Consider the following 27,413-nt stretch of genomic DNA (forward strand, 5'->3'; position numbering starts at 1 on the left):
ATCAGCGTTGCAGATTTCTCTGAAGGGTATTTCTTGTCCAGCAGATGGCAGTCATAGCACTTTGGCTCTGCTGTACTACATCATTAAATAAAAAGCCAGCATTTATTTTTACACAAGGGAAGCTTAAAGCTGCTCTTGTTCCAGACACATTTGTAATTTGATTGTGAAACGTATTGGTCAGAAAGAATGCTTGGCTGTATTACAAATAACAAATAACAACCCTCTGATTTCTCTTCCACATAGACAGTGATCGTATTTTTTAAAAAGAAAAGAATAGCTGGATGGAGGTTCAAAAGTGAGGTAACCCTCAGGTTTAAAAATGCTTGAAAAACAAAACTCCTACATTGCAGTCACTTGGCATGTTCTGCATGCAGTAACACATTTTTGGTGCCAGATGACAGTTTCTAGCACTTGCAATTTGGATGCGAAGTATACAAGAAATGGCAGGGAGATTTTCTTTCCTGCGAGCCATTTATGTGATTAAAGTCTGCCCACCTCTTGCTCTAAGTTTAAAGTAAGGACAGATTCATCCCTAAGGCAAACTGTATTTTCAATGTAGTGGGAATAAATATGACATCTTCAGGATTGCCCAAACACGACTAAGGCTTATTTCAAATATCCTTGTTTTGTTTACAAACTGATTTCCTTCCCTCTCTCAGCCCCAGTCCATACATGATGCATGCAACCCATGATCAGGATTCCTGACTTTTTGAAACAACTTTTAAAATAAGTGCAATAATCTTCAAATTTGATTTGTGCAGTGGTGCTGAAGAAGGAATTGCTTAATCCTTTTCCTCAAGCTGTTTCCTGGTTTAATTTGCCCCTCACTTGAGGCTACAGTTAGGTCTATGGAGGGGGAAAAAAGTTAGCCCTGCTTCTCCCAGACTTTTGATTAACTCTTGACAACTCTTGACAAACTGCAGTGGCCAGAGTTTTTGGAGGGGTAATGCATGCTTCGGGGACGCAGGTGGCGCTGTGGGTTAAAGCCTCAGCGCCTAGGACTTGGTTCCAGGTGGAGAAATCGAAGTTGGAGACAGAACTGTTAGAACCAAAGACTAAGGTACTATCAAGAATGTATAACCTGCTGTTAAAATGGAATACACAAGACGAACTGGTTAAATCTGCTATGATAAAGTGGGCACAGGATATTGGGCATAACATTATGTTTGAGGACTGGGAAAGGTTGTGGACCACAGGGCTGAACTTCACTGCATGTAATGCTTTGAAGGAAAATGTAATGAAAATGATATATAGATGGTACATGACCCCAGTTAAACTTGCCAAAATATACCATTCGTCTGATAATAAATGTTGGAAATGTAAGGAAAATGAAGGAACATTCTTTCACCTCTGGTGGACCTGCCCTAAAGTGAAGGCCTTCTGGGAAATGATATATAATGAGCTGAAAAAGGTATTTAAGTATACCTTCACCAAGAAACCAGAGGCCTTCCTCTTGGGTATTGTCGGCCAGGGGGTGTTAAAGAAGGACCGAACATTCTTTATGTATGCAACAACAGCAGCAAGGATACTTATTGCCAAGAACTGGAAGACTCAAGATCTACCCACACTGGAAGAATGGCAGATGCAGCTGATAGACTATATGCAACTGGCAGAGATGACCGGCAGAATCCGAGACCTGGGAGAAGAAAGGATGGAAGAAGATTGGAAGAAATTTAAAATTTATTTACAAAAATATTGTAATTTGATTGAATGTTAAGAAGGATGCTTGATCATAAATAATTGGCCACCACTAAACTAAACTAGATTGAAATTAGATGATAAGTGAGATTAAGGAAAAGACAAATCCTTTGGGAGAACTATTTGATCATATTTAAATGAGTGGATATAAGACTGAAAACAAGATGATAATTTGCCTGGAAAAACTTTTTAACAATGTAAGTGGGAGCGGGAGACGTGAGGAAGTCCAAATGAGTTATGGAATTTTGTGTATGACATAAGCATTGTTGTTTGTTATTTATGCTTTTTTCTTATAAAAATCTTTAATAAATATCTATTAAAAAAAAATAAAGCCTCAGCGCCTAGGACTTGCCGATCGAAAGGTCGGCGGTTCGAATCCCTGCGGCAGGGTGCGCTCCCGCTGCTCGGTCCCAGCGCCTGCCAACCTAGCAGTTCGAAAGCACCTCCGGGTGCAAGTAGATAGATAGGGACCGCTTACCAGCGGGAAGGTAAACGGCGTTTCCGTGTGCGGCTCTGGCTCGCCAGATGCAGCTTTGTCACGCTGGCCACGTGACCCGGAAGTGTCTCCGGACAGCGCTGGCCCCCGGCCTCTTAAGTGAGATGGGCGCACAACCCCAGAGTCTGTCAAGACTGGCCCGTACGGGCAGGGGTACCTTTACCTTTTTAATGCATGCTTCAATGTGTTTTCAAGGCATAGGGTGCATTCAGCACAAATTTCACAGTGCTTTCTTACAATGTAATCCTAAGCATATTTGCTTACTCCCTAGGAAATATGTTTTGGATAACAGTCCAACTCTGCAATCCACCCCACTTTGTCCTGGGCATGCAGGTGTGTGTGTAATGGGTAGAAGGGTCCCTCTGCCCAGTCCTGCTGGCTTCTACCTGCAATGTGACCCCACTGCCATTCTGCCAACACAGAATTCAAGGCTATACCTGCTGAGTTTGCAATGACAGTCCACAGAAAGTCCCAAAGGAGTGTTCCAGAAGAGCGGTGGGAAGGGGCTGAGCCAGCCCAAAATCTGATGGGTCCCAAGGTGGCCCCACCACTGTCACATGGCAGCTTCAGGCTAGCAGCAGCCAAGAGCAGCTGCACACTTTCCAGCTCAGGAGTCAGATCAGGCCCAGAGCTCTGATGCAGCTGCTGGAGACTGAGGAACCACTGAGACTGAGGAACATGAGCCCCCAGAAGAATCTCCTGTATCTGCAGGGTACCTTCATGGGTGCCTTCCCCTGAGGAACCAAATGCCTCTCCCCAGAACCTCCTCACCAGTCCAGCAATACAGGGAGCACAATACAAGTTGGAGGTGAGAGAACGATGGAGGAGTGCTCATCTTCAGGCCAGAGGCATGGCCCCTTTAAAAATCTAGAGGTACTCACAAGTGGGTGGAGTCTGAGAGAAGTGGCACTGAGTGCAGAGCTTAAATAGGCTCAGTCTGCTCCTAACGTTTACAGGAGCAAGTTGTTCACCTAGGGCTGTCTGTGGTCCTGTAAGCCTGGCTAGCTTTCTCTATGGGATCAGGCATTAGCTTGCTTTTTGCTTGCTTTGTGGGGTGTGTTTCAGGGCTGCAGATGCCCAATGGCATACTCCTCTCTGTGTCTCTTTAGAGGTAGGTACTGCTGAGTTCAATGGAGCGGACTTCCAAGTAGTGCTGTAATTCGGGTTTCTTTTAAAATTATTTATGAAATGCTGTGTATTTTGCTGCTTTAAACCCTCCCCAAAGTGAGTACACCTTGTTAGCACAGCTTATTGTCCCTATCTACTGCCTACCCAAATCTGGCTGTGCAGTGGGAAGGGGCAGGCAGTAGTGGTGAGCTGGCTCGGGGAATAACAGTGTGATTGGGGAGATCTCAGCTGTGCTGTTGCCATGCTGCTGCCTCACCCCAGTTAACTGCCATCACTCAGTAAAAGGAAGAAAGAAGGCTGACGTCCACTTCTCAGTATACTGGACAAATGGCAGAAGAGGACACTAGACTGAGCTGGAAATAATGGGCCACCCCATTTCTCTATTTGCTTCTGAGTAGCAGCTGCTGGAGGACAATAGCAGTAGAGGATTCTCCTTCTTGCGGCTTCCTAGAGGCATGTCCAGTTGGCCATTGTGCGAAAATGGGATGTTGGCTAGATGGGCCTCTGGTGTTATCCAACAGGGCTCTTGGTAAGGTTGATGGAAGAAAGAATAGCAAGTTCAAGCCCTTACTCACTACTGTCCTACTTCACTCCCTTGTCCCACCTCATTCAACTTGCTACCATGGCAATGGCTGTTGAAGGAGGGCAAGGAGCTAAGAGTGGAGGGTTCTTCTATTTCTTCCACACACATCCTGTCTCAGAGCAACAGTCAGAGCCTATCCTGTTTCTTCAAGCCCGTCTATGTTCCCATATCACCCTGGATTCTCCTTGGCCTTGAAAGGGAATTATTATTTCTCCATGCCCCAGCCAGCAGCTGCATTTGTGCTTCCATTGAAGTCATAATAATTATTACTAAATGTGCTTGTCTATATATCATTTAGCATATGCAACTCTACATCCTTTTTTCCTGATGCATTACCTCTTTTTTGGCAACATGTAACTGACAGCCCTATAATGCGCTGTGCTGCTTCTGCCCTTCTCCACACTCCTGAACATGGGTCTTGGCGATGCTTCCAACATATACTGTCCCCCTTCCCTGCCATTCTGGAACTGTCTTTGGTAGATTAGTAGGCAGAAAGTAGTAAAAAGTACATAATTATTGTATGGATGAAGAACTTTATTTGTATAGTGCAAGGATTCTTGGGGGGGGTGCAATGATCCATTATGGGTTCCTCTGGGTTGCCTATTTATTCTGAATGATGCTGTTCAATTTTGTTTTTTGACTTTAAGAATTAGTACGACTGTGTTTTTTATCATTAGGAACATAGGAAGCTGCCTTACTGAGTCAGACTGCTGGTTCATCTAGCTCAGCATTGTATGCATTGGCCGGCAGTAGCTCTCCAGAGTATCCAGCCAAGGGCCAATCCTAGCCTTGCCTGGTGATGCTGAGGATTGAACCTGTGACCTTGTGCATGCAAAGCAGATGCCCTATCAATGAGCCACAGCCATTGCTGTAAGTTGTCATGTGCTCCATTTTTGAAGGAGGGGACATACCATATTTATCTGTGTATAACATGCCCAACACCCCCCCGTGTATAAGACACCCCCAATTTGGGGGGACTCCTAATTAAGAAAATGGGAGGCGATTGCCCAGGGTTGTTGAGCATTTGGGGGGCTTGCCGAAAATCATTCACCCACCCAATTGCCGCAGCAACAGCAAAACGACAAAAGCCCTTGCCACAGCCACCAATAAACTGCCCAATCGCCGCTGACAATCTCCTGCTCGCGGCAGCAACCAATCCCATGTCCCCACTATGCACTACCCATGTATAAGAGGACCCCCAATTTTAAACATTATTTTAGAATAAAAAAACCTCATCTTATACACGGAAAAGTATGGTAGATCTTTCAAACAAATATTGTAGCACAAAAATAGCAGCTTTATTCTCGTCATATGCTTTTTGCTTTATTCTCGTCAGCATTCCAGTTAATGAAGTGGATGTAAACTCTATCCATTGTTAATGTGTACATGAGATTATTGAGTCAAATTGTCCATCCAAATTTAGCTAAGGGCTTTATGTTAATACGCCAAAAGCTACATAAATCAAAATTTGGGAAGTCAGTGTGTGTCTGGGGTGGGGGTTCTTCTTGGTGAACTAATGTTTTCCCCTCTCCTACTGAGCCAGACTTTGCATAAACAGGCTCCTTTTTTAGTTTCTGGCTATAAACTTATGATGGACTTCACAGGGTTGAAGTCAAGTAAAATAGATATGGTTGGCCTGTGGGTAATGTAGGGGGCAGTGGCAACTCCATGAGATATTTGGCACTGAGAAACAAAATTCTGTGGCCAATAGAGATAATAGACATAAATCATATTATAATCTTATTTATATACATGATCTGTAGTTTGCATGATTTGCTGCCTGATTTGACTTGTGAAAGGGGCATGGAATGTTCGTGTAATGGTCTTCCGCTTGGGGTGTATCAGTCTCTCTCATTAACTGTACAGTGGTACCCCGGGTTACAAATGCTTCAGGTTACAGACTCCGCTAACCCAGAAATAGTACCTCAGGTTAAGAACTTTGCTTCAGGATGAGAACAGAAATTGTGCTCTGGTGGCGTGGCGGCAGCGGGAAGCCTCATTAGCTAAAGTGGTGCTTCAGGTTAAGAACAGTTTCAGGTTAAGAACGGACCTCCGGAACGAATTAAGTACTTAACCCGAGGTATCACTGTAGTTGAAATTTAAAAGCATTCCTGTTTACCCAGGCATTTGATGGCTGAAAGACACTGGCCAACACAACTTTGAGATTAGTGACTGTGATGGTATCATGTTGTTGCTTATAGATGTTCTAAATGGTTCTAGCTGTTTTTCGTTTGTTTTTAAATGTTTTAATTTTGAATTGTATTGCTTTAACTTTTTGATTTTTGCTCCTATGGATGTCTTTGAGAGAAATGGCAGGATAGAAATGTAAGAAATAATTAAATGCAAGTTGCAGAGCAATAGAAACTGAACTTCCAGTATTCTGAATTAAATTTTTTTTTTAAGGTGCTCTTTACTGGGACAGCTTGTGTGGTGCTGTTGTTTGTGTGTTTTATAGTGTTTACTCCTGATTTGTGTTTTTTTAATCTTGAAGCTACTTTAAGTGCACATCAGTGAGGAGTGAACTTCAAACACCAGCTTTCTCTGCTCTTGGGGCAGCTTACTGAATAAAGAATATAAAAAGTTAGCAGTTAAAATAAGCAAACAAATGCCTATATCGTTAAATTTGATAAATCTTGTGGTTGTAGCATCTCAGAGGTTCTATTTATTTTGCAAAACCTCAAATGTGCACAAGGTATGGACAGGAATGATTCGCAACATTTCCAATTGCTTTCATACTAAAAAAAACAAGAAATAAAACTCAGTGCCTGCTTCCTCTGCAAGAATAACCGCGTTCTGGCCCTTTAAGAGGGCAACGCCTCCTTACGCAGGGGAGGGAAAAAAGCAGCGTCCTCCTCCTCATAGCGGGACCGGGAATAGAACGGGACTCCCTGCACGCATGCGCACCCCAGTGATCTACGCAAGAGGAAACCTGTGTGGTGGACTTCATGGGACTACGTCAAGACGCAGGGCACGCATCAGGGGGCGGGGTCCCGGAGCTGGAGAAGGATCCGCGCGGAGCCTCCCGGGCGCTGCGTGGGGCGTGGGGGGGCAGGGAGCCTCCGCGCCCCGCGAACCATGTTCCGCTACCAGGTGAGGAAACGCTTTGTCGGGGTGTGGGCGCTGCCGGGCCTCCCTCCCTCGCTCGGGCGGAAGCGCCCAGGGCCACCCTTGCCGTGACCTTTGACCCGTATTTGGAACTCTCGGCTCTCTTCTCTCCCCCCTCCCCCAAGCTGTCCGGCGCCGCGTGCTGGAAGAGAGGGACCGCTCTAGGAGTCTGAGGACAATGACCCAGGAGGACCCCTGTCCATGAACCCGGTGGAGGCTGATCTAGTCTGTGGGTGAGGGGGGGGGGGGAGCAGCCCCTTCCCGTTCCCTCAGCTCAAGGGGGAGGGTCTCCCAGTTGGGTGCCCTGTTAGGATGTGCGAAGGAGAGTGGCATCCTTTCCCCAACTCTTTAGCCTATGCCCTAAACAAGCGAATAACTAGCTGCTTTCATGTGGGGTGGCCTTTGGGGAAGAGTCTACTCTGAGGTGCTGATTTGTGTTTTCGGTTCCTGAGGGCCTTTTCCATGCCAGAGGCATGGGAGGGGGTCAGTCATCTGCAACATAGGTGGAGTTTGTGTATGGAGCACCCACAAATCCATTGCTATTCTGGGAATCCCTTAGGAAAGTCATGTGGGAGGAATGTACCAGGTGAATGTGGAATGACTTGCCCCAGTAAGACATTGGGTTTTGAACTATAGATGGAAATTCGGGGATGCAACGGAGGTTTGCATCACTGCGTGCAAAACTATATTGTATTAAGGAATAATATATATAACTGATTGGCTTTTGGACATGTGCTTTGGGGGATTTAACTAATTGGGCTGGCACATATTATCTATTCAGTAAGATATTCTTGCAAAGTTACAGGAGTTCTCCTTTGTCTGCAAAAACTGACAAAGGCTAAAACAGCAGAAACTGAGAATTCTTGCATATTTTCTGTGCAGTGTTTACATTTGCATTCTGCTCGTAGATAGAACGTGTGATAGAGCTGTTGATAGGAACTGAAGAATAATGTGTTCTGAGAAACAGATCACGGTGAGACTTTTAGGATACAGTAGTGTGAAAAATGTCATGTAATTTAGTGTACAGGCATACTGGATTGCGTTGAGGCAGTAGCCTGCAGCATTCATTTGGAGGACTGTGTTCTGTGATTCAGGCATGTCTGTTCCACGTCCTTTTTAAAGTATGCTAGGCTCTTTTCTATGGGGAACTTAATCGACTGGAGCTCCTTCTCCATCTTTCCTCCAGTGTAACTCCTCCCATGACAAAATCTGAAGTAGTTAAGCAAGGAGTGAGGAACCTTTTTCAACCTGAGGGCCTCATTCTCTCCTGACAAACCTTTTGGGGGCTGCATGCCAGTGATGGGCAGGGCAAGAACTGAATGCAGGCGGGACAACAGATGTGATTCTTTATCCTTTGTACAGTGGGAAAAGAGGGGAGAGTGCCTTTGTGCCTGAATCCTGCTTACTGGTTTCCCACAAACATCTGGTTGGACACTGTGAGAACAGGTTGCTGGATTAGATGAGCCATTGGCCTAATCCAGCAGGCTCCTCTTGTGTTACATTTAAGTGGCTTAAGCAGCAGTTTAACACCCCTGGGATAGTCGTTTAAGAGTGCAGAGTCAAGGTACCAAACTTGGGATAGTTACCCCCTTAATCTTCTTTTAGTACTTTGTCTTGTGGCAAAGATGGTAAAAGCACAGCTCCTTTCTTTTCAGGGTTGTTCTGAACTGCAGGTCCAAAGGAGGACTAAAAAATGCTTGAGTGATCAGTTCTATTGCTTTATTAAAGAAAGGTGTAGCAAATCAGCCTGCCTGGTCTTCCAGCCTTTACAGACACAGGACAGACACTGCAGCAAAGAGATGGCTTGTCCACACCCAAGCAAACATTCGTATGTTCTTTATACACAAAGCAGCATACATCACTCTGGCCAGGACTCCCCTTCATTCCACCTGACTAGATGATGGCATAGGTGGCAAATACCCAAATCTTACAGATAGTTCTCCTTTCTGGGCTTGGAGCCCAGCCCCCCAAGCCCCCCCCCCCCAGATAAGGATAAGCCAATTAGCCTAAATCAAAGCAAGTGAATATAAACATATGAGCTCATCGCTAAAACAACTACAGGTATCAATTAATTGTGGGGTTATCTTGACTACCAAGATGGTGTTTGCAGAGCTTCAGGAATAGTTCACTTTTGATTCAAAACAAGGGTCTAGCAATTCCAATTTACACAAGTGATTGAAAGCTTGAAATTAGGTGGCTGAGTTTAATTCTTTTAAGTTTGTCAACATGAAATGCAAGAGTATCATCTTGTGTATGGTACAAGAAAGTGACTAGAAATAAAATGAAAAGAAGCTCCTAGCTTGCGTGGACACTGGGAGCATTGGATAGGCATTCTTTTTCACATTCTGAACACCATGCAGGAATCAAGGGAACTGTTCTTGTTTTATTACTGTGCAGAAAAGGCTTTTCCACATGCTCTTGTGTGTGGAAGAACTGCTTAGTTGTTACTCGTTTGCATAAATCCACATTTGAGGTTTTACTACTGTTTGACAGATGTCTCATTTTTAAATCGGACTATGGGGGAAATTAGATCTCTTCCATATTCTCTTAACTTATCACCACTAAATGGACACACCACTACTGTCCACCCTCCTCTGTTATGCTGTGAGTTTTTATGTGATTTAATGGCTGTTGGCTACACAAGGTATAACAGTCAAAAAGCTCTCCAGACTTTTCCTAGAGTCTTAAGCTGGAATCATCGGGAAGCTGCAAACAGTTTTTTAAAAAATAAACCACACTTTCATTTCTCAGTCTCTTTTGCTGATGCAAGTGAAACTGATTGCTCTTCCAACCCAGTAACCTTTGGAGACAGGATATAGACTGGTATAGAGCAACAAGGGGCTTGAACAAGGCTGATAGAATTGTAGTTACTGTTCATTAAGCCCAAATGTATTAGTATACTCTGGTAGGTAATGGGTTGCCATGCAAATCCGTTGACCAGTCAAATATTGGTCCCTACGGTAAAGATATTTAAAACCAGGAATGCTGCTGTCTGGGTGGCATCTTACCTCTACAATGGCTTTTTAAAAGTTCACTTCACTTTGTTTTAATTTCATTCTTGCAAGATCATTTTTGAAAAACAAAAACAAAAAACTGTGCTGGTTTCAAAGTTCTGGATAAAAGAGAAGATCTATTATCTAATATTGGGCATATTTTAAATATTCCTGATAATGTATAATCATCTATGTGTTACAAAACTCTAATGTATTTCATGTGTTTACGCGGTTTTACTTGTACTGTTGTTGGCTTTATTTTGTTCTTTGACTGCGTATAAAGAATCTATATCTGATATGTGAATATTAACATTTTTACAAACTTGTTTAATGTTATTAAAATAGGGTGGTGGTTGTTTTTTAAAAAAAACTATTTCATCCTTTCACCATGGCTCTGTTTGTACATAACATTAAGTCATAGATAAAAGCAAAGCAATGGTTCACCATGAATGAACAGTGTGCTGCTTCATGCTGCTCAGTCATGATCACTTGGCTTTGTGGGGATGGCTTTGTGCTGCATGCAAGCCAGCAGTTGTGGTTTGTTCTTCCCAACAAACTATGAGCAGTAAGCCAAAAACAAAACTTGGCTTCGTCTCATGGATTGTTTGAAAAGAAACAAATCATGAGTCCTGCTTTGCACCTACTGCTAAGTCAGTTCCATGTTTTTGTCTCTTGGCAGCATAACTGAGCACCATCCGCTAGCACACTTGCCCATTTGCAGTAAGCTGAGTTGAGTGTTTCAGACTATGTATGGCTTGCTGTGATGTGTGAACCAGGTCATAAACAGTCAACTATTTTGTTCTTGTAATTAAGCATCAAATCTGTTTAAAGTGTTCCATTTCCTTTTCTAATAAATTTAGTACTCTTAAGATATTTTACCATCACTTGACAATAGTTAAATGAGTATTTGACTGGTGAGTTGACCAAATATGTTTTGCCTCTTTCAAATGCTTAATCCTCGAGGAATGCTTATTTGGATAGACATTTTCTTTTCTTATCCTGAATTTTCATACACATTGGCTTATTTGCCAGAGGATCTGTCTGTAAAAAAGTAAACCATGTGAAATGATTCTTCATTCAGAAAAAAACCTCTTGGCTGGTTTCTGTTCCTCTTCCTATTACTTTTGTTTTTTGCTCAGTGCAGATACTTTGTTCAGTTTCTTTCTGTATCCAACACAATTCGGGTCGTATTGTTTTACCTAACTAGAGAGCAAAGTCTGGTTTGTGCTTTGAAAGGTGCTCCGGTCCAAATTTAGCTTGAACTGACTCATGAGTAAAACCACTCCCTGGATGAAATTCTTTCTGGCATGCCAGAAAGGAAGTGAGAGCATGAGAATACCAAAACTATGCAATCGTTTGCACAAGGTGTGTTACCCTTCTTGTTACAGCGAAGAGCAATGTGGAAAGCATGGTATAGTCAGTCTTCGGTCTTTGAGCCACTTAACTCTGCAGTTTTAAAGCAGAGTAAATGATTGTGGGCACAGCCTCTTGTGGGATAGCACAATGGCTTCTCACATTCATATAGTTCTCTGAAAATACAGGTAGTGAACATGAGTGTGCTGCAGCCTACACTACTTATCTGCTTGTTCCAAACAGGAATAGAAAGACGCTTGAGATTTGCACACAGCTCAAGACCAGGTGTCCCCCACATCTCAACAGCCCCCTTTGCCTTTTTGAATCTCATGACACCTACAGAACTTTATATTCATAATAAGGAGTTGGTGTAGCAATATTACAACACGGGAAGGAGTGGGAGGAAATCACTGTGGAAGAGTTAAGTTGCTGTGGGGGTAGCAAAATTAAAAGTGGTGAGTTTTGGTATGATCTGGCACAAGCTGATCTTTTTGAGAGGCCTTTTGCCATAACAGTGCTGCACCGTAGCATTTGAAGCTGCAAATGGATGAGTACTTAATTTTGCCTCGTAACATAGGAAGTGGCTTTCAGGCTGTGATGGTTTGTGTGGGGATGTTGTCTTCTCTCATGGGGATTTTGTGCCTGGTTAATTCAGAATTGGTGCTTTGGTGGTGGGTGGAAGGGGTATTGGTTGCATATGTCTTGGAAGGATGAAGGAAGAACTTGTTGGAAGGATGAAGATGGGGACCCATCTACTGAAATTATGACTCATGCCTGGGGAGGAGGGGGGAGAGTTTGTGGGGAAATGCTTTGGAATACTACAAGAGGATGTTGAGATGCCTTTCTAGTTCCTGAAATCAATGCTGTGCGTTTCTTTTCTGTTAAGTCCCTTGAGGACTGCCCTCTGGATGAGGATGAAGAAGGCTTACATAACTTGGCTGAGGAAGATGAAGATATCGACCAGTTTAATGATGACACATTTGGAGCTGGTGCAATTGGTGAGTTTGTCTAACAAGTGTACCCTGCCTTTTCATTCATATGCCGGAGGCTATTTTATAATAATAATAATAATGTATTATTATTAATAAATGCTATTAATATCCCACCCTCCCCAGTATATATTTTATATATACCGGTACTTCTTTTAATATAATATCCTAACTGTGCTGAAACATCCTTATTTCTTCCAAAGTTGCACTGCTGATATTTGGGCTGCTTGTTAAATCCCTTTGATGTTCCAATCTTTTGCCCCAGGAGTTGTAGGCAGATGCTGCTGCAGCTGTAGAACAAGGAGGGAGGGAGTGATAGGGCAAGAATGGCAGGATCTTAAAGAAATATATCCCGTGAACTGCCCTGAGACCTGCAGGTGTAGGGCGGTATACAAACTTTAGTATAAAAATAAAACAACAACAGCAGTAATAATAATAAACTTCCTTCCTGTCATTCCTTTGCAGACGATGACTGGCAAGAAGCTCATGAAAGGTTGGCAGAGCTGGAAGAGAAGCCTGCACCAGGAGGAGAGCAAGTGGAGCCGGGAGTTGCCGATGAGATGGACCTGCTGGGGGACCATGAAGAGAACCTGGCAGAGAGGCTCAGCAAGATGGTGATTGACAATGAGTTGGAAGATCCAGCCATCATGCAGGCTGTGCAAACTCGGCCTCCTGTCCAGGTGTGCAGCAAGTGATAGTGGGCTTACATAGTGGTGGGGAAAGAGCAATCTCATCTCTTTGGTAGCTTGCATAGGTTGGAGGGACCTCCATGTGACTTTTAACCCCTGTGTTCCCTTCTTTTCAGCAACAAGGTGGGCTCAACTCGAGCATCTGGGATGGGCCTTCGGTTCTCAGGCGCATCAGGGGACCTCTTCTTAATCAGGTGCAGTGCTTTGTTTCATCTAAAGGGAATATTGGTTTTTCCATAAAGGTGACTTTCTTCCTCCTGCCTCTTGCCCCACCCCGGCTTCCATTATCTAATGTTTTCTCTAGTGCACTGTACAGAAGATAATGACACTGTCTTTGCATGGGAGACTTGCAGACTTAAGTTCAATAGCCTACGTTTTGCCTGTGTCTCTTCCCAAATGTATAAATATTTAAAGTAAGTTGCTGGTGTGTTCTCCTCTTCTGTGCAGGAGGTCCCCTCTGTGTCAGTGCTGGAATATGCCCTACCACAAAGACCTCCGCAGGCCCGAGAAGAAGAGCAGGACCTTTCGGAGCGGGCGCTGCCCAGGCGGTCATCCTCACCAGTTATTGGCAGCCCTCCTGTTCGTGCTGTTCCTATTGGGACGCCACCTAAGCAGCCCACCATGCCCAATTTTAACCAGCAGGTATTGCTTCTTCCTTCTGGAATTGAGGGGGTGTGGATCTGGAATGGGGGCCTCAGTGAAGAACAGAATGAAAACAAAAGGCACCCTGCTGTGTTGTGTAGCACAGAGGTTGCCACAGAGGTCTCAGTTTAGCATCTGCAAAGGCTAATGCTATTTTTCACCTGCGCCCTTGTCCCCTTGGAATGCTTGCTTACTTGCCCTTTTGCTGCTCTAGATGTCAAACTCTCCCATGATAGAAGCTTGTCTTCCATCTGTCTGTCTCTGACAAAATGGGAAAACAGCATTAATTAAATATCTGAAACTTTTCATAAAAATGTAACACAGATGCCCTTTCAAGGATGTGACTTTCTCTCCAGTGGCGTTTTGAGTGTTCAGTGAAATGTGGGTCCAATCTGCTATTGAAAGAAGTGCTCTTGTTTGCTTTTGTTGTTCCCTTTCAAATGCAATGAAGGTGATTGCTAGAAGCATGATATCTTAATGGTTAGGATGCAGTCTGGTACCTGGAGTTGAAGGAAGCATTTGGTGGTGAAGTTTAATCTCAACTTTACTGATGCTTTGCTTATTTTGCTTTCATTTTTCTTCTCTTTCAATAGATCCTATGTCCAAAGCCTGTTCACATTAGAGTCCCCATTCAGCAGCGTTACCCAAGCCCCTTCAGTGAGAGAATGTCTCCAAACCAGCTCTGCAATATGACGGTAGTTCTGACTGAGCAAATCTCTGTGTTGGCTTGTGGTTTAACAACTGTTCTTGCCCTTAACCCTCCCCCAACATTCCTCGCTATTTAAAATGTTCATGAAGGCCTTTACTCATCAATGTAACCTTCAGTCTCTCTTCTGTATTGCTTTGTTCTGAAATGAACCCCCTTCTGGCCTTGAACACATTCAGAATCCCTAGGGGGCAACACAGAGCCTGTCAACTACAGGAGATTCCCAGTGCACTTTTGTATGTTTGTAAGGTTTACTTGACCTTCAGTTTGGCTTTTGCTATAATTGTTCATTGTTAGACAAGAAAGCCTAAAACAAAAAAGCCTAAAAGGAAAAAGAGCTCAAATCTCCTGTCTTCTGTTTAATTTTCATGACACCCAATTTAATGTATTAAGATTCTTGGGTTTTGCCCTTGAAAGGACAGCACATACAGCAGTTGAAATTTAGTGCTCCTGCTCCTTAGTGGTCTGGTGTACCCTTTTAATCATAAAGCAATTTAGCAGTATTGCAGCTTGTAATATACTTCAGAAGAGATCCTCAGTATGACTCTCCAGTGTTCAGATGTGATGATGATACTGTTTGCCTAATCTAGAATGAATTATTTTGTCTTGTCCTGTATGATAGGAATGACCACTGCACTGGTTATTTAAACGCCTCTTGTCTTGCTTGTTTCAGACACTTCTAGCTTCTGCATTGCTCCTGCCTTCTATTTTCTGTCATCTCAGTAATATCCAGAAGGGGGAACATAGGAATGTTCATGTTGTGTCAGACTGTTTCTACAGTCGGTGTGTTCTATTCTCCTTTTTCCAGAACTCCTCCCTCCTGGGCCACCCATTCCCTCCCAATGTTACTCCTGTTCTCACCCACCTTCAAAGAGCACAGCTGCTAGGAGGAGCGCAGGTAAACAACTGACTACTGTCTTGCTCTCCTTTGCATTTTTGTGGTTGCATCCTCTACAGCGGGGGTGGGGGGACCTGTGAATCTCCAGAAGTTGCTGGACTCAAACTCTTAACAGCCCCTAGCCAGCATGACCAATGCTCAGGGGTGATGGGAGATGGAGTTCAGCAACATCTGGAGGGCCACAGGGTCCTCACTCCTGGCCTATGGGCTTTTGCTCTACTATGCAAGTTCTTCCTCCGTATACCTGCTTCTTGTGTTTGCTTCATTTGCCAGATCATATATTCAGAGGAGCCATCAGCAATGTTGCATTGGTATGCTTCTTTCTCTTGCATACCCTAGCAGATAAAGTTCTTGCAGTGATGATGCTGTTTTCTCCTGCTTCTCCCTACAGGCGGGGAGGCTGTCTCCCAGCCAGTTTGCACGTGTCTCTGGACTTGTCAGCAACCCTCTTGCGTCCATGAACCCCAAACTACTCCAGGGCCGAGTTGGGCAGATGATGCCTCCAGCTAGTGGATTTCGTGCCTACTTTGGGGCACCGCCTGCCCCTTCATCGCAACACCATTCCCCATGTCCTGGAGCCCACCTGCAGAATTTAAGGTATCCCATTTGCTTCACCTTTCTTCCAGTAAGACAGCTGAGCTGAATTGCGTGTGGGTTCTCCATTGCCCTTTCCTGAGAGAACTTTATTCCCTAGGCCTCAACCACAGATGTTCCGGCCAGATACGACTCACCTTCACCCACAGCACCGGCGACTCTTGCACCAGAGGCAGCAGCAGAACAGGAAGTGAGTGTTGAGTGCATCTGTGTGCTTCTGCTGGTGGAGGGAGGGAAAGCTTAAATGCCTTCCCAGCACAAGAAGCAAAGTTCTGCCTAGGTTGTGTATACCTGGTGTCAAGGAAAAGCTATTTCTGTGTCTGATGTAACCTGTATATAAATATGTATCAAGTGCCTCTGCAGTATGTCTGCCGCAAAAAAATCTACATAAAAACAGATTTTTTTGGAAGAATAATTTGGTGGGCATCCAGCTCATTCCTGTTCATTGGGGCCCTCATTTTCCACTGATTCTACAGAAGTGGATTCCCTGCAGCAACAAAAGGTTGGGCTTGATGGCCTTCTGAGACACCTTCCACTCTGATTCCGTGAAGGACTTGGAGATTATCCTGGACTTCCGAATGGAGCTGGAGTGGCAAAAAGAAGTAGGAATAGGAAAAGGAATGATGAATTCAAGCAGTTCATAATCTTAACAAAATTAGTTGCCTCAAGTGGAAGATGGCTGCTAGTTTAGATGGAAGGGAATTTAGACAGTTCATGGGTCTGTATTGATAGCAATACAGCCAGAATGGCTGGAAATTGAACTTCCATATGTTGGGGGCACTGTATCTCCAGGGAGGAGGTGCAGAGACCAGAAAGGGATACCTATCGCCACTAAGCTCTTTTGGAACATCTGATTTGCCACTGGAAGCAAACTCAACAGATGTTTAGCTTTACTTTGCAAGACAATTCTTAGGATGATAGGCCTCAGTATCCTATGCAGCTAACTCCCTATCTATTGCTTTTCTCTTTTTTTAAAGCCTTCACCAAAATCTGCTTGTGTGTATTGGCTTTCTCTCTGTAACCAGGATGAGAATTTTGTTTTTTAAAGAGTTTTTCTGATGCGGTCTTTGGCACAGCGATCATACCCCTGAGTACTGTGCCTCTCTGTGGAGGTATTTCTCAACATCCTGTGGTTATGCTGGTCACCCCTTCAAGGAATATCCTGCAAGTAACTTCATGGCCTGTCACAACAGAGCAAACTGGTGACTGGGGTGAAATTTGCTTATTCAGAAGAAACTTAGCCTCTCTTTTACCTGCTCTTAAGTTTGGAAGCTCAGCGCCATGAACTTCCATGCTGGATTGACCCCAGGTTGTTTCTTGGGACATGTAAAAATTTAGCTGAAGGAATTTGCTTGAGTGCATCTGTTCTTCTCAGAATTGTCTTGTGCCAAGAGACTTCATAAAAAATCCCAGACTGCTGTCCTGGAGCACTTGCATGCTGTGTCCTGTGTACAGTGGTACCTTGGTTCTCAAACTTAATCCGTTCTGGGAGTCTGTTCAACTCCTGAAACCATTTGAAAACCAAGGCACAGCTTCTGATTAGCAGCAGGAGCTTCCTGCACTCAAGCGGAAGCCGTGTTGGACATTCGGCTTCCGAAAAACGTTTGCAAACCAGAACACTTACTTCCAAGTTTGCAGTGTTTGGGAGCCAATGTGCTCAGCAACTGAACTGTTCGGGAACCAAGGTTCCACTGTAATTGGTCTGTACTTTTCCTGAATTTTGTGGCACCCCTTTCAGTCAGCACCGGAGCCTAAATGGGTCAGCAGGCGACAGAGGGAGCCACCGGAATAGCCACCAGGAGCAGATCAGGAAGGACCCTTACGCCAATCTCATGCTGCAGCGGGAAAAGGACTGGGTGTCCAAGATCCAGATGATGCAACTGCAAAGCACTGATCCATACCTGGATGACTTCTACTATCAGGTTGGTGCTTCATGGAGGCCCATTGTAGCACTCTGGAAACTTGTCCCCAGCAAGACAAGAAGCAATCTTGGGTTAAGGGGTGCTGTGCCTCTAGATTTCTAACCAGCTTTCTCTTCCTTTAGAACTATTTTCAGAAGCTGGAAAAATTATCTGCAGCTGAGGAAATGCATGGTGATGGTCCCAAAAAAGAGCGCACCAAACTAATCACCCCACAAGTTGCCAAGTTAGAGCATGCCTACAAGCCAGGTAAGTACCCTTGTGCACCAAGGACTGATCTGAGTGCATGTAGCAGGAGGAGGAACTGTAATCCAGATGTGGAAGGGAGGACTGTGCTACTTCAGTCTTGTATGGGGTGGGGTGGGAAAAGAATGCCTTCCAAATAGAAAAATAGCACATGGGGAGATGTGTTCCTTGTGCTAAGCTTCTATTCACGTGGTGTCTTTAATATGGAGGAGCATTAGAAACATACTCCCCTCCCTCCCGCTACTTGTTGGGAGTGATTTAACCTGTTCTGCTCCCCCAGGATTCTACCATCTCATTCTGCTGCATATGAAAACTTCACCCTATATACCATTCCAGGGCTGGGGAGTAAAGGAAGCCAAGCTTAGACACAACAAGGAACAGATTGCCTTGTAGGCCTCCATGTATTTGAGCCCAAAATATAGCCTCATTTCTTAGATGGTTGATTAGGAAAGCACAGTTTGGTTGATGGAGCGAAAATGTAATCGGGAAGGGATGGGAACATTAGAATTTTGTGTAGCAATAGCAAGATGTTAGGGCAGGTAGGCTCGCTCATGCAATTTCACCTGCATTGCCTTTTCTTTATGCTTGCAGTGCAGTTCGAAGGCTCACTGGGGAAGCTCACAGTCTCCAGTGTGAATAACCCCCGCAAGATGATTGATGCTGTTGTGACGTTACGAGGGGAAGAAGATGTAAGTTTCTCTGGCTAGGATTACTTGGGCTCCCTCCTTTGATAGCGTAATGCTATGGGTTTGTCCTCTTTCTTCTCAAATATGGTTCTTGCCGTTGTCAAACATTGTTCCTGCTCAGGTTGCAGAGGGGAACTTTCCTGTTCAGTGGGAACTTTTCTTAGCATGTCTTGCACTCTTCCTTAGGAGACAAAGGAGAAGCAGGTTCGAGATAAAAGGCGTCAGACTCTCTTCACTATTGAGAAGGTAAGTCTGAGACTTTGGTGCATTCTCCCTGGAAAGCGGGAATCATCCAGTACAAGGTTAAAGGGGAGCTGCTAACTCAGCCCTTAGTGGTTAAACTGGTGGCAGCACAGTTTAAGTATGATGGGTTATGCCATCTTGGATTTAGAATAGAGAGGCTGCTGTTGAAATCACTTGTACATCTTTTTGGTGGTTTAGCCATGATTACTGCTTCTATTTGCTGTCTCAGTTTCCTACTTAGTATAGTTTCCTTTTAAATGAAGTTAATGGAGAACTTTCTGACACTGAGTTGGAATGGACTCCCTCAGAAGGTGGTGGACTCTCCTTCCTTGGAGGTTTTTAAGCAGAGGTTGGATGGCCACCCGTCTGGGATGCTTTGGTTGAGATTCCTGCATTGCGGAAGGTTGGACTAAATGGCCCTCGGGGTCCCTTCCAACTTACAATTTTATCATTCTAATTATCTGACTTGGCCTGTGGCAGTCTAGTCTAAAGCTTTGGGGGAAGGTGGGGGGATGGCACAGCCTATCCATTCGGCACTGTTATTCAGGCATTAGAACTGTAGTCATATAAGGAGAGGGTGGGACGTGGGTGGCGCTGTGGGTTAAACCACAAAGCCTAGAACTTGCCGATCAGAAGGTCGGCAGTTCGAATCCCCACGACGGGGTGAGCTCCCGTTGCTCGGTCCCTGCTCCTGCCAACCTAGCAGTTCGAAAGCACATCCAAGTGCAAGTAGATAAATTGGTACCGCTCCGGCAGGAAGGTAAATGGCGTTTCCATGCGCTGCTCTGGTTCACCAGAAGCGGTTTAGTCATGCTGGCCACATGACCTGGAAGCTGTACACGGCTCCCTCGGCCAATAAAGCAAGATGAGCGCTGCAACCCCAGAGTCGGTCACGACTGGACCTAATGGTCAGGGGTCCCTTTACCTTTTACCATATAAGGAGTGACATATGGCATTGAGTTTAGATGCACATCTAAAGCCCATTTCTTGATTACTAGACATACAGCCTCCTCCTGGATGTAGAAGACTATGAGAGGCGCTACCTTTTGAGCCTGGAGGGCGACAGGCTGGCTTTGATGGAGGAGAGGAAGCAGAAGATCTGTGACATGTATGACAACCTGAAGGGGAAAACTCCCAACCAGGAAAGGTAAGAGTAAGATTCTTGTACAATTCCAAAAAGAAAATGGTTCCTCCCAATTTGACAGAGCAGATACTCGGGTGCACAATCAGCTGTAGGGGGAATTAGTGACAATTGGCCTCTCCCCCGATTCCACAGATGGGGGAGCATCACATGAACACAAACCTGCTAAGCGGGATGCCCCACTAGCAGAAGCCTAGATAGACAGGATTATGTGTTTCCTTACTGATATTGGCAGTATTGAGGCTCATGGAATAAGCACTGCAAGAATAAAAATTTCAAAAACTAGTTGGTACAGATTTGTTTCTGGAGGGAAATGGGATGGCAAACCATATTTGACAAACTGTTTCCAAGATATTAGGACAGACTATTTGGTAATAAACTTATTGTCATCCCCCGCTTCCTCACCCAGGCTTCTTGTTTTAGCAGCCTGCTGGCCTGTGGTGGGGACACAACTGTAGCCTCCTCCATAATTACCCCTCACTTCTAGGTTGTGAAGTGGATGTTCCCCCTCCCTGACCCAGGGAGCCCCCTAGTTGCCAAGCCAATATGATTTTAAAGCTGTTTTGACTCAAAATAATTATTTGACCTTAATGAGGTTCCTGCTCCTGATGAAATGGTCTCTGCTTTTCCAAAGACTTTGTTGGTGCATAGGTTGCTAGATGCTGTACCTTCATGAAGAATGTTGTGGCTGTGGGCAAGGCTGTGACTTTCAAAGCTACCCCAGCTCTCCATGCCACTTAGGAAGTTCGGTGGGGGAGAAGAATCACATGCTCTGGTGCCACCTAACAATGAATTGTGTGCTTTTTCTGCCAGGCTGTGTGATGATACTTTTGTGCAGATCATGTGTATTCGGAAAGGAAAACGTCTGGTTGCCCGGATCCTACCTTTCTTGTCCACTGAGCAAGCCGCTGATATACTTATGGCCACAGCCAGGAACTTGCCATTCCTAATTAAGAAGGATGCTCAGGATGAGGTAAACACTGCTGAAGAGAGGCCACTAAGGAGTTGTCTTGAGTGTTACAGGATTGGAAGAGTACACCTGCATAACTAATGCCTTCTCTTACTAAAGTAAGAGGAAAATACAGTAGTCCTGTTTGTGTGTGTTAGAATTAGTCTTTTTTTGGAATTGACAAGGGTATTTCAACAAAATAACTAAGGCTACAGTCCTGTGCATACTTACCTGGGTGTAAGCCCCATTGGACTTAGCAAGACCTTAAACATAGCAATCCTCTGTAAACCATGACAGCCATGGTTTTACAGATAGATTCCAGCTCCTGTTGGCAGTCTCACTTGATAATCTGGAGAAGCCGAAGCCACAAATAGAGCACATCTCTTCTTCCAGTCGTCCCATCTCCTTCCTAGTCTTTTAAAGTGAGGTGTTAACTAGCATTTGTAAGAAAGTTTATAATATGTTTAAGTACCAGAGGCATAAACCTGAGAATGTACTGTGTTTTTCAAGACAAAGGCTGATAAAAGTTCAAGAAACCAGTTAGAAAGTGGCTGCCTTGAAAGGGTAGGAAAATGAAGATGGAGAGTCTGTTTCTCCCACTTTTAAACATCTATTTATCCATTATACCCCACTGTTTGACGAGCTTCCTCCAGAAAGCAGCTTGGTTTCCAATAAAAACCATTTCCACCTGATAATAAAATATAAAAAGTACCAGATACAATACAATGAACAATAAACCAGTATTTAAAAACAAAAACAAACTCAGTGCTATAGCAACGCTATCCACAGCACTCAGCATAAAGGAGTTTTACTGCAATATATTAATGATTAGACTCAGAAATTAGGATGTCAGTCTCTGGTGTGGAATATGCTTGTCCTGTGACAAAAGAATGGTATTTTTTAAAACCTTTTCCTCAGGTGCTACCCTGCCTATTGAGGCCCTTCTCCCTTGTTCTCTATCATCTTCCGCTGGGAACTGTCGCCAGCATCCTGCAGCAGCTAATGAACCTACCTCAGAGCACGACGACAACGACAGCATCGGCCAACCTGCACCTCACAAATGTGCTCCAGAACAAGGTTTATTCTCTTTACTCCACTTTTATCAGTGCTTAGTGTACCTCTAGACTTTTTTATGGCTAGGCATTGCTTCAGGATAGAGGAGGTGTTAATGATGAGGCTTTAAAAGCACAGCTGCTTACAAAGATTTGCTAGGATGCAAGGAGTGCCCTTGCTCCCTCACCTGAATGAAGCTCTGGAGTCACTGTCTTGTTCCTAGGCAGCTGTTCTCACATCTCTTGATTTTTGATATGTTACTTTCCTTTTGCCCTGTCTCTTCTGTGCAGCTGACCATTTTACATTAAAAAAAAATCAGATTGGCCCTTTTAATTCTAAATGGAAATTTAGTCATTCTTTAAAGTAAGATGGACTTAACTGGGGAATAACTTTTTACTGGAGGTGTACACAGGGTTGCAGCATTAATTTTCCTTTCTGTTTTCTCTTCCCCCCCCCCTCTTAAGTTTGGCCTCTCTTTGCTGTACTTGGTCTTGAGCCGTGGGGAGGAACTGCAGAGTTCAGATTCTACTACAGAGCTCTTGCAAGACAACCAGTGGTGAGTCTGAGCAGCCCGGCATTTGCCGTGTCTACTTTTCAAATGTATTTCTTCAAAAATGAAATATTTTGAGTTCAACTTTCAGACAAATGCAGATAATCCACAACAGTAAGTGAAGACTAGTTTGCATAGTTTCTGGTACATGCTGGTAGCACATGAGAAGCAAGTTACCTAGCTCTAGAGGTTTGCACAATTCCCCCCTTGATTCCATACTGTTACAGTTGCCATTGCTGTACTGCATGTGGGGTGGAGTGCGGAGACATTTGATTGCTCATCTGTTTATTGCCCTTCTTTCAGTGCACATTTTGTCTTTGCCACCATCCTGGCTGTGTTTGCTTGGTGAGGGAAAAGCACTCTGTATATACTCAAACACTCAAAGCAGGTTCTTTAGCTGATACGTTGAGGCTGGTAGTCCTTGCTTTGAAGTTTGCACAAAGATGGCTCACCATGTGCTTAAGAGCCTGTCAATTTACACTTAGGAGTAGGGCAGCAAGCTTGAAACTCTGGTGATCTTGTACTGTACAACTTAAGGACTAAGCATACTTGGACCTGTTCTCTTCATCTCGGCCATATACCATGTGAGAGCTATAGTTTATTACATTTATGAACCTTCCTTGAGAAGGATCCCAAGGGGAAGGAACATTTTTATCTTAAAATTGCTGGGAAGAGTAGAGGGGGAGGCAGAAAGCAGCAGCATCCTCTTCTGAAAGTCTAGCACTGTAACCACTTATTGTAAATACCCACATTGGTAGGTTCAAGACCTCTCTTCTCATCCTTGCAAAAGATCAGCAGCTGGAATATCGATCATGGCTTTTTTAGTGTCTACTAAAGCTGTCAAGGTTACTTCCTGATTATAACTGTAGCGCCAGAGGACTCTCAGCTGTCTTCTGTAAACTTGGATCACCGTATTCCTTTTTGCCCTTTCAGCCTCCTTTAATATCAAATGGAAAGAACTTTTCCAGAAATGGTCTCATGTTTGCCGTTTCCTCATCAATTGGTAGTCAAATTTAAGTTGTGGCCAAAAACAAATGTTCTGAGAGCAGTGCCCCTGTTGAATTGATCAAGTTTGACTTTAGAACAGTGTCATGTGGTGTGAAGTACTGTCAATCTTGCTGTGCCCATCCTTACTTCCTAAAATATTTGTCAACATGGGGTAATTGTCTCTTATCTCCCAGTAGTAAATCCCATCTATTTACGGTAAAAAACATTTACCTGCTCTACGTTGCAAATACAATTCTAGAGTGGGTTACAGATCCTATGATGTGGTAGGCGTGTAAACTCAAGCGCCTCTCTTGACAAACCTCCACTTCCATGCCCTGCAAGCCATTCTTACAATGACCATTACTTCCTTGTCTCTGGCAGGACGGAACTGATGTTCATGGCAACCAGAGAGCTTCTCCGGATCCCTCAGGCAGCCTTGGCCAAGCCAGTGTCCACCCCCTCTAATCTCCTGTCTCTCTTCTCTCGCTATGTTGATCAGCAGAAACTAAATGTGCTAGAGACAAAGTTGCAGTAAGTATTGTCATGTTAAGGTAAAGGTAAAGGTACCCCTGCCCGTACGGGCCAGTCTTGACAGACTCTGGGGTAGTGCGCCCATCTCACTTAAGAGGCCAGGGGCCAGCGCTGTCCGGAGACACTTCCGGGTCACGTGGCCAGCATGACATCGCTGCTCTGGCGAGCCAGAGCCGCACACGGAAACGCCGTTTACCTTCCCGCTAGAAAGCGGTCCCTATTTATCTACTTGCACCCGAGGGTGCTTTCGAACTGCTAGGTTGGCAGGCGCTGGGACCGAGCAACGGGAGCGCACCCCGCCGCGGGGATTCGAACCGCCGACCTTTCGATCGGCAAGCCCTAGGCGCTGAGGCTTTTACCCACAGCGCCATGTTATCCGCACATTAATAGAAGTCAGGCGTGGAAATGGAGAACGGGAAGGAGAAATCGTGTCTCCAATATATATATAATTACAATTTTGCAGGTTTTGGTGTCCTCGGGTGTCTTCCCGTGTAAAAGTTGGGGTGTCTAGGCGACGTTTCGACGAGGTCTCACTCGTCATCTTCAGGCTGGTGCTTTCGGCTTCTTGTTACTGGAACAGAGCGGGATCTCAATGTTTGAGTTCCTATAAATACTGTAGAGGGGGTGTGGTGTCTAGCCTCCAATGTTCTGGGCAGAGAGGAACTTCCTCTCTGCCCAGAACATTGGAGGCTAGACACCACACCCCCTCTACAGTATTTATAGGAACTCAAACATTGAGATCCCGCTCTGTTCCAGTAACAAGAAGCCGAAAGCACCAGCCTGAAGATGACGAGTGAGACCTCGTCGAAACGTCGCCTAGACACCCCAACTTTTACACGGGAAGACACCCGAGGACACCAAAACCTGCATTCCTGTACCCGTGAAAATCTACGAAAGCAATTACAATTTTATATATATAAATATATTTAAAAATGGAGAAAAGTGGAGAAGATATTGCTGTGGCACAGATTCTCACACTTGCAATAGTTCCCCAGTAGGGGCTAATCGTGTCAGTTCACCAACTGTTGTAGTAATTTTTTGTAATTAAGTTTTGAGGAAGCTCTCTGGCACGGGTGGGGAACTTGTGGTTCTTCAGATGTTACTGGATTCCAACTCCTATCGGCTCCAGCCGGCTTTCTCAACTTTGGATGTTGCTGGGCTGTAACTCCCATCATTCCTAGCCAGAATGGTTAGTGATCAGGGATAATGGCAATTGTAGTTCAAGAACATCTGGGGACGCAAGGTTGAGAAAAGCTGGGTTATAGCCAGTTATCGTGAATCATGAGAGGTGTATTCCAGCAGTGCCTGGAGGTCCACAGGCTCTGCACCCCTTTTATATGGATATGAAACAAAATTGAGCTGGGGGAAAAAGGAATCTGGCTGCAGTAGCTAGAAAGGGGACACATTCTTGACAGTTCTTACTGCTTTTTTCTGTTTCAGGTTAATTCAAGGAATACGATAGAAGGCCTCAAACTGCTGCCACGCTGGTCTCCATCACTGCTGCCACCTCCAGAGTATTTTAGTGGGTGAAGAGGAGGCAGTGCCTTCTCAGAATAAATCCTTGTGGGATTGTGTCTCTGGTCCAGCACAGAAGATTGCTCTCTTGCTCTGAGCTTGGCTGGGGATGTGCTTACCTTCTCCGCCCCTCACTGCTAGTTTGCAGTTCTGCATGTCCTTGCTGCATTGAATCACCCCAAGCCCCCCCCCCCCACTTTCCCTCAGCACTTTCACAATGGCTTTCCCTCCCTACACAGACCCCTTTCTCCTCAGCGCACTACTGATGGACTAGCAAGGAAAGTAGTTCCGCTTTCCTGTCTCCTGTCACTAAGAACACCGGCCTGGGTAGGAGGAAAAGAATAGTCCACATTTATTGTGGAAATGGAGAGACCTGTTGGTGTCTCCTTTACGTTGGGAGTGTTTTTAAATGACGGGAAGTCCCTCTGATTGGCCCACTGGTGACTCTGTCTCCCCACCTCTTCCAGTGCCAGATGCCTCAATATGGCATCACCCAGTCCTGCAAACTGATCCACCTTTTCTGAACCTTGTGATGAAGCAATGTCATCTTTGCACATTTGTCTAGTCTTCCTGAGACTCACTTTCTACCTGAGCTTTTTGTCTCTGACCTACACCTTGCTTCAAGCTCCAGCTGGCCAAGATCCCTTGTAGACTAACCAATAAGGTACCAGGAATGAATTTTCCTGGAACAGATTAATCTTAGTGAGTTTCAATATCATACACTGCTAGGTCCCGCTGTTTTCTTGCTCCTTTTTTTTGGAATGTGGTGAGGTGTTTTTATTTTTATTCTTTCTTTGCTTTTAAAAACAATTTGCACATGTAGGTATTCTACAACCAGTAAACGCCTGTTACTAACTGGCTGCCTCTCCACAGTATTCTCCTTACACCTCCCTTAAATACAGATTTCTAACTTACTTTCTCACACCTTCCTTTTTCCTACAGCCTTTCACCCTTTCTTAATCCTTTTCCTCTACTCTTTACTCCTCTCCGTAAACACGATCAAGTGGTCCATTATTATTATTATTATTGTGCTTTTACTTTTTGGTTTGGTTATGATTAATGAAATTTCTAAATTTACATTTTTATAGGGTATTGTAAATAAAAAAAAATTCTATACTTGTGGGGAGTGTGCATAGTGTTCTGTGTATGGATTTTGCTTTTCTATAAACTAGGGGGCTGTCTCATTCAGACCCAAGCAGCAGGTGTTTCCGTGTGAGCTGCTGATGCTTGACAAATCAAATATAGTAGTAAAGTGTGAATAAAGCCTCTAAGAAAAAATAAACATTTTGCATGAATCAGTTAAGTACATTGGCTTAGGTGGTACTACCCCACATCAGTTCTTTTCATGTTTCCTCATTGCCATGGAATGGCTTGTTAGCAGGGATTAGAGCACACCTTGGCCCAGGAATTTGGCATATCCCTTGGAGCTGCACTTCAGGGTTTTATCCATTGCCATATCCACTATGCTTAATTGTATTCAGGTACAGTGGTACCTTGGGTTACAGATGCTTCAGGTTACGTGTTTTCGGGTTGTGCACCACGCCGAACCTGGAAGTACCAGAACGGGTTACTTCTGGGTTTCGGCGCTCACACATGCGCAGAAGTACTAAATCGGGCTTTGCGCATGTGCTGAATTGCAACCCGTGCGGGCGCAGACGCAGACGCAGCACTGCGGGTTGCGAATGTGCCTCCCGCACGCATCACATTTCCAACCCGAGG

General features: G+C 44.6%; 1 protein-coding gene across 2 annotated transcripts; it reads left to right on the top strand.

Annotated features, from left to right (window-relative positions):
- Nucleotides 1–6,768: 6,768 nt before the first annotated feature.
- PATL1 (PAT1 homolog 1, processing body mRNA decay factor) lies at nt 6,769–26,814 on the top strand. 2 transcript variants are annotated; one of them, XM_083700501.1, is made up of 19 exons: nt 6,769–6,995; nt 12,243–12,354; nt 12,811–13,025; nt 13,151–13,228; nt 13,482–13,676; nt 14,270–14,371; nt 15,191–15,280; nt 15,672–15,877; nt 15,975–16,064; nt 17,613–17,796; nt 17,919–18,042; nt 18,631–18,728; nt 18,912–18,971; nt 19,967–20,115; nt 20,923–21,082; nt 21,977–22,135; nt 22,576–22,667; nt 24,030–24,179; nt 25,620–26,814. In XM_083700501.1, exons 1-19 carry the CDS (start codon nt 6,981–6,983, stop codon nt 25,639–25,641), a joined length of 2,301 nt encoding a protein of 766 aa, XP_083556627.1. In that variant the 5' UTR covers nt 6,769–6,980; the 3' UTR covers nt 25,642–26,814. The 2 variants fall into 2 exon arrangements, with proteins under 2 accessions (XP_083556627.1, XP_083556628.1); XM_083700502.1 differs by lacking the exon at nt 15,191–15,280 and having other exon boundaries at nt 6,823–6,995.
- Nucleotides 26,815–27,413: the final 599 nt, after the last annotated feature.

The sequence above is a fragment of the Podarcis gaigeae genome, assembly GCF_964106915.1.
Source record: "Podarcis gaigeae genome assembly, chromosome: 1".
Classification (NCBI taxonomy): Eukaryota; Metazoa; Chordata; class Lepidosauria; order Squamata; family Lacertidae; genus Podarcis; species Podarcis gaigeae.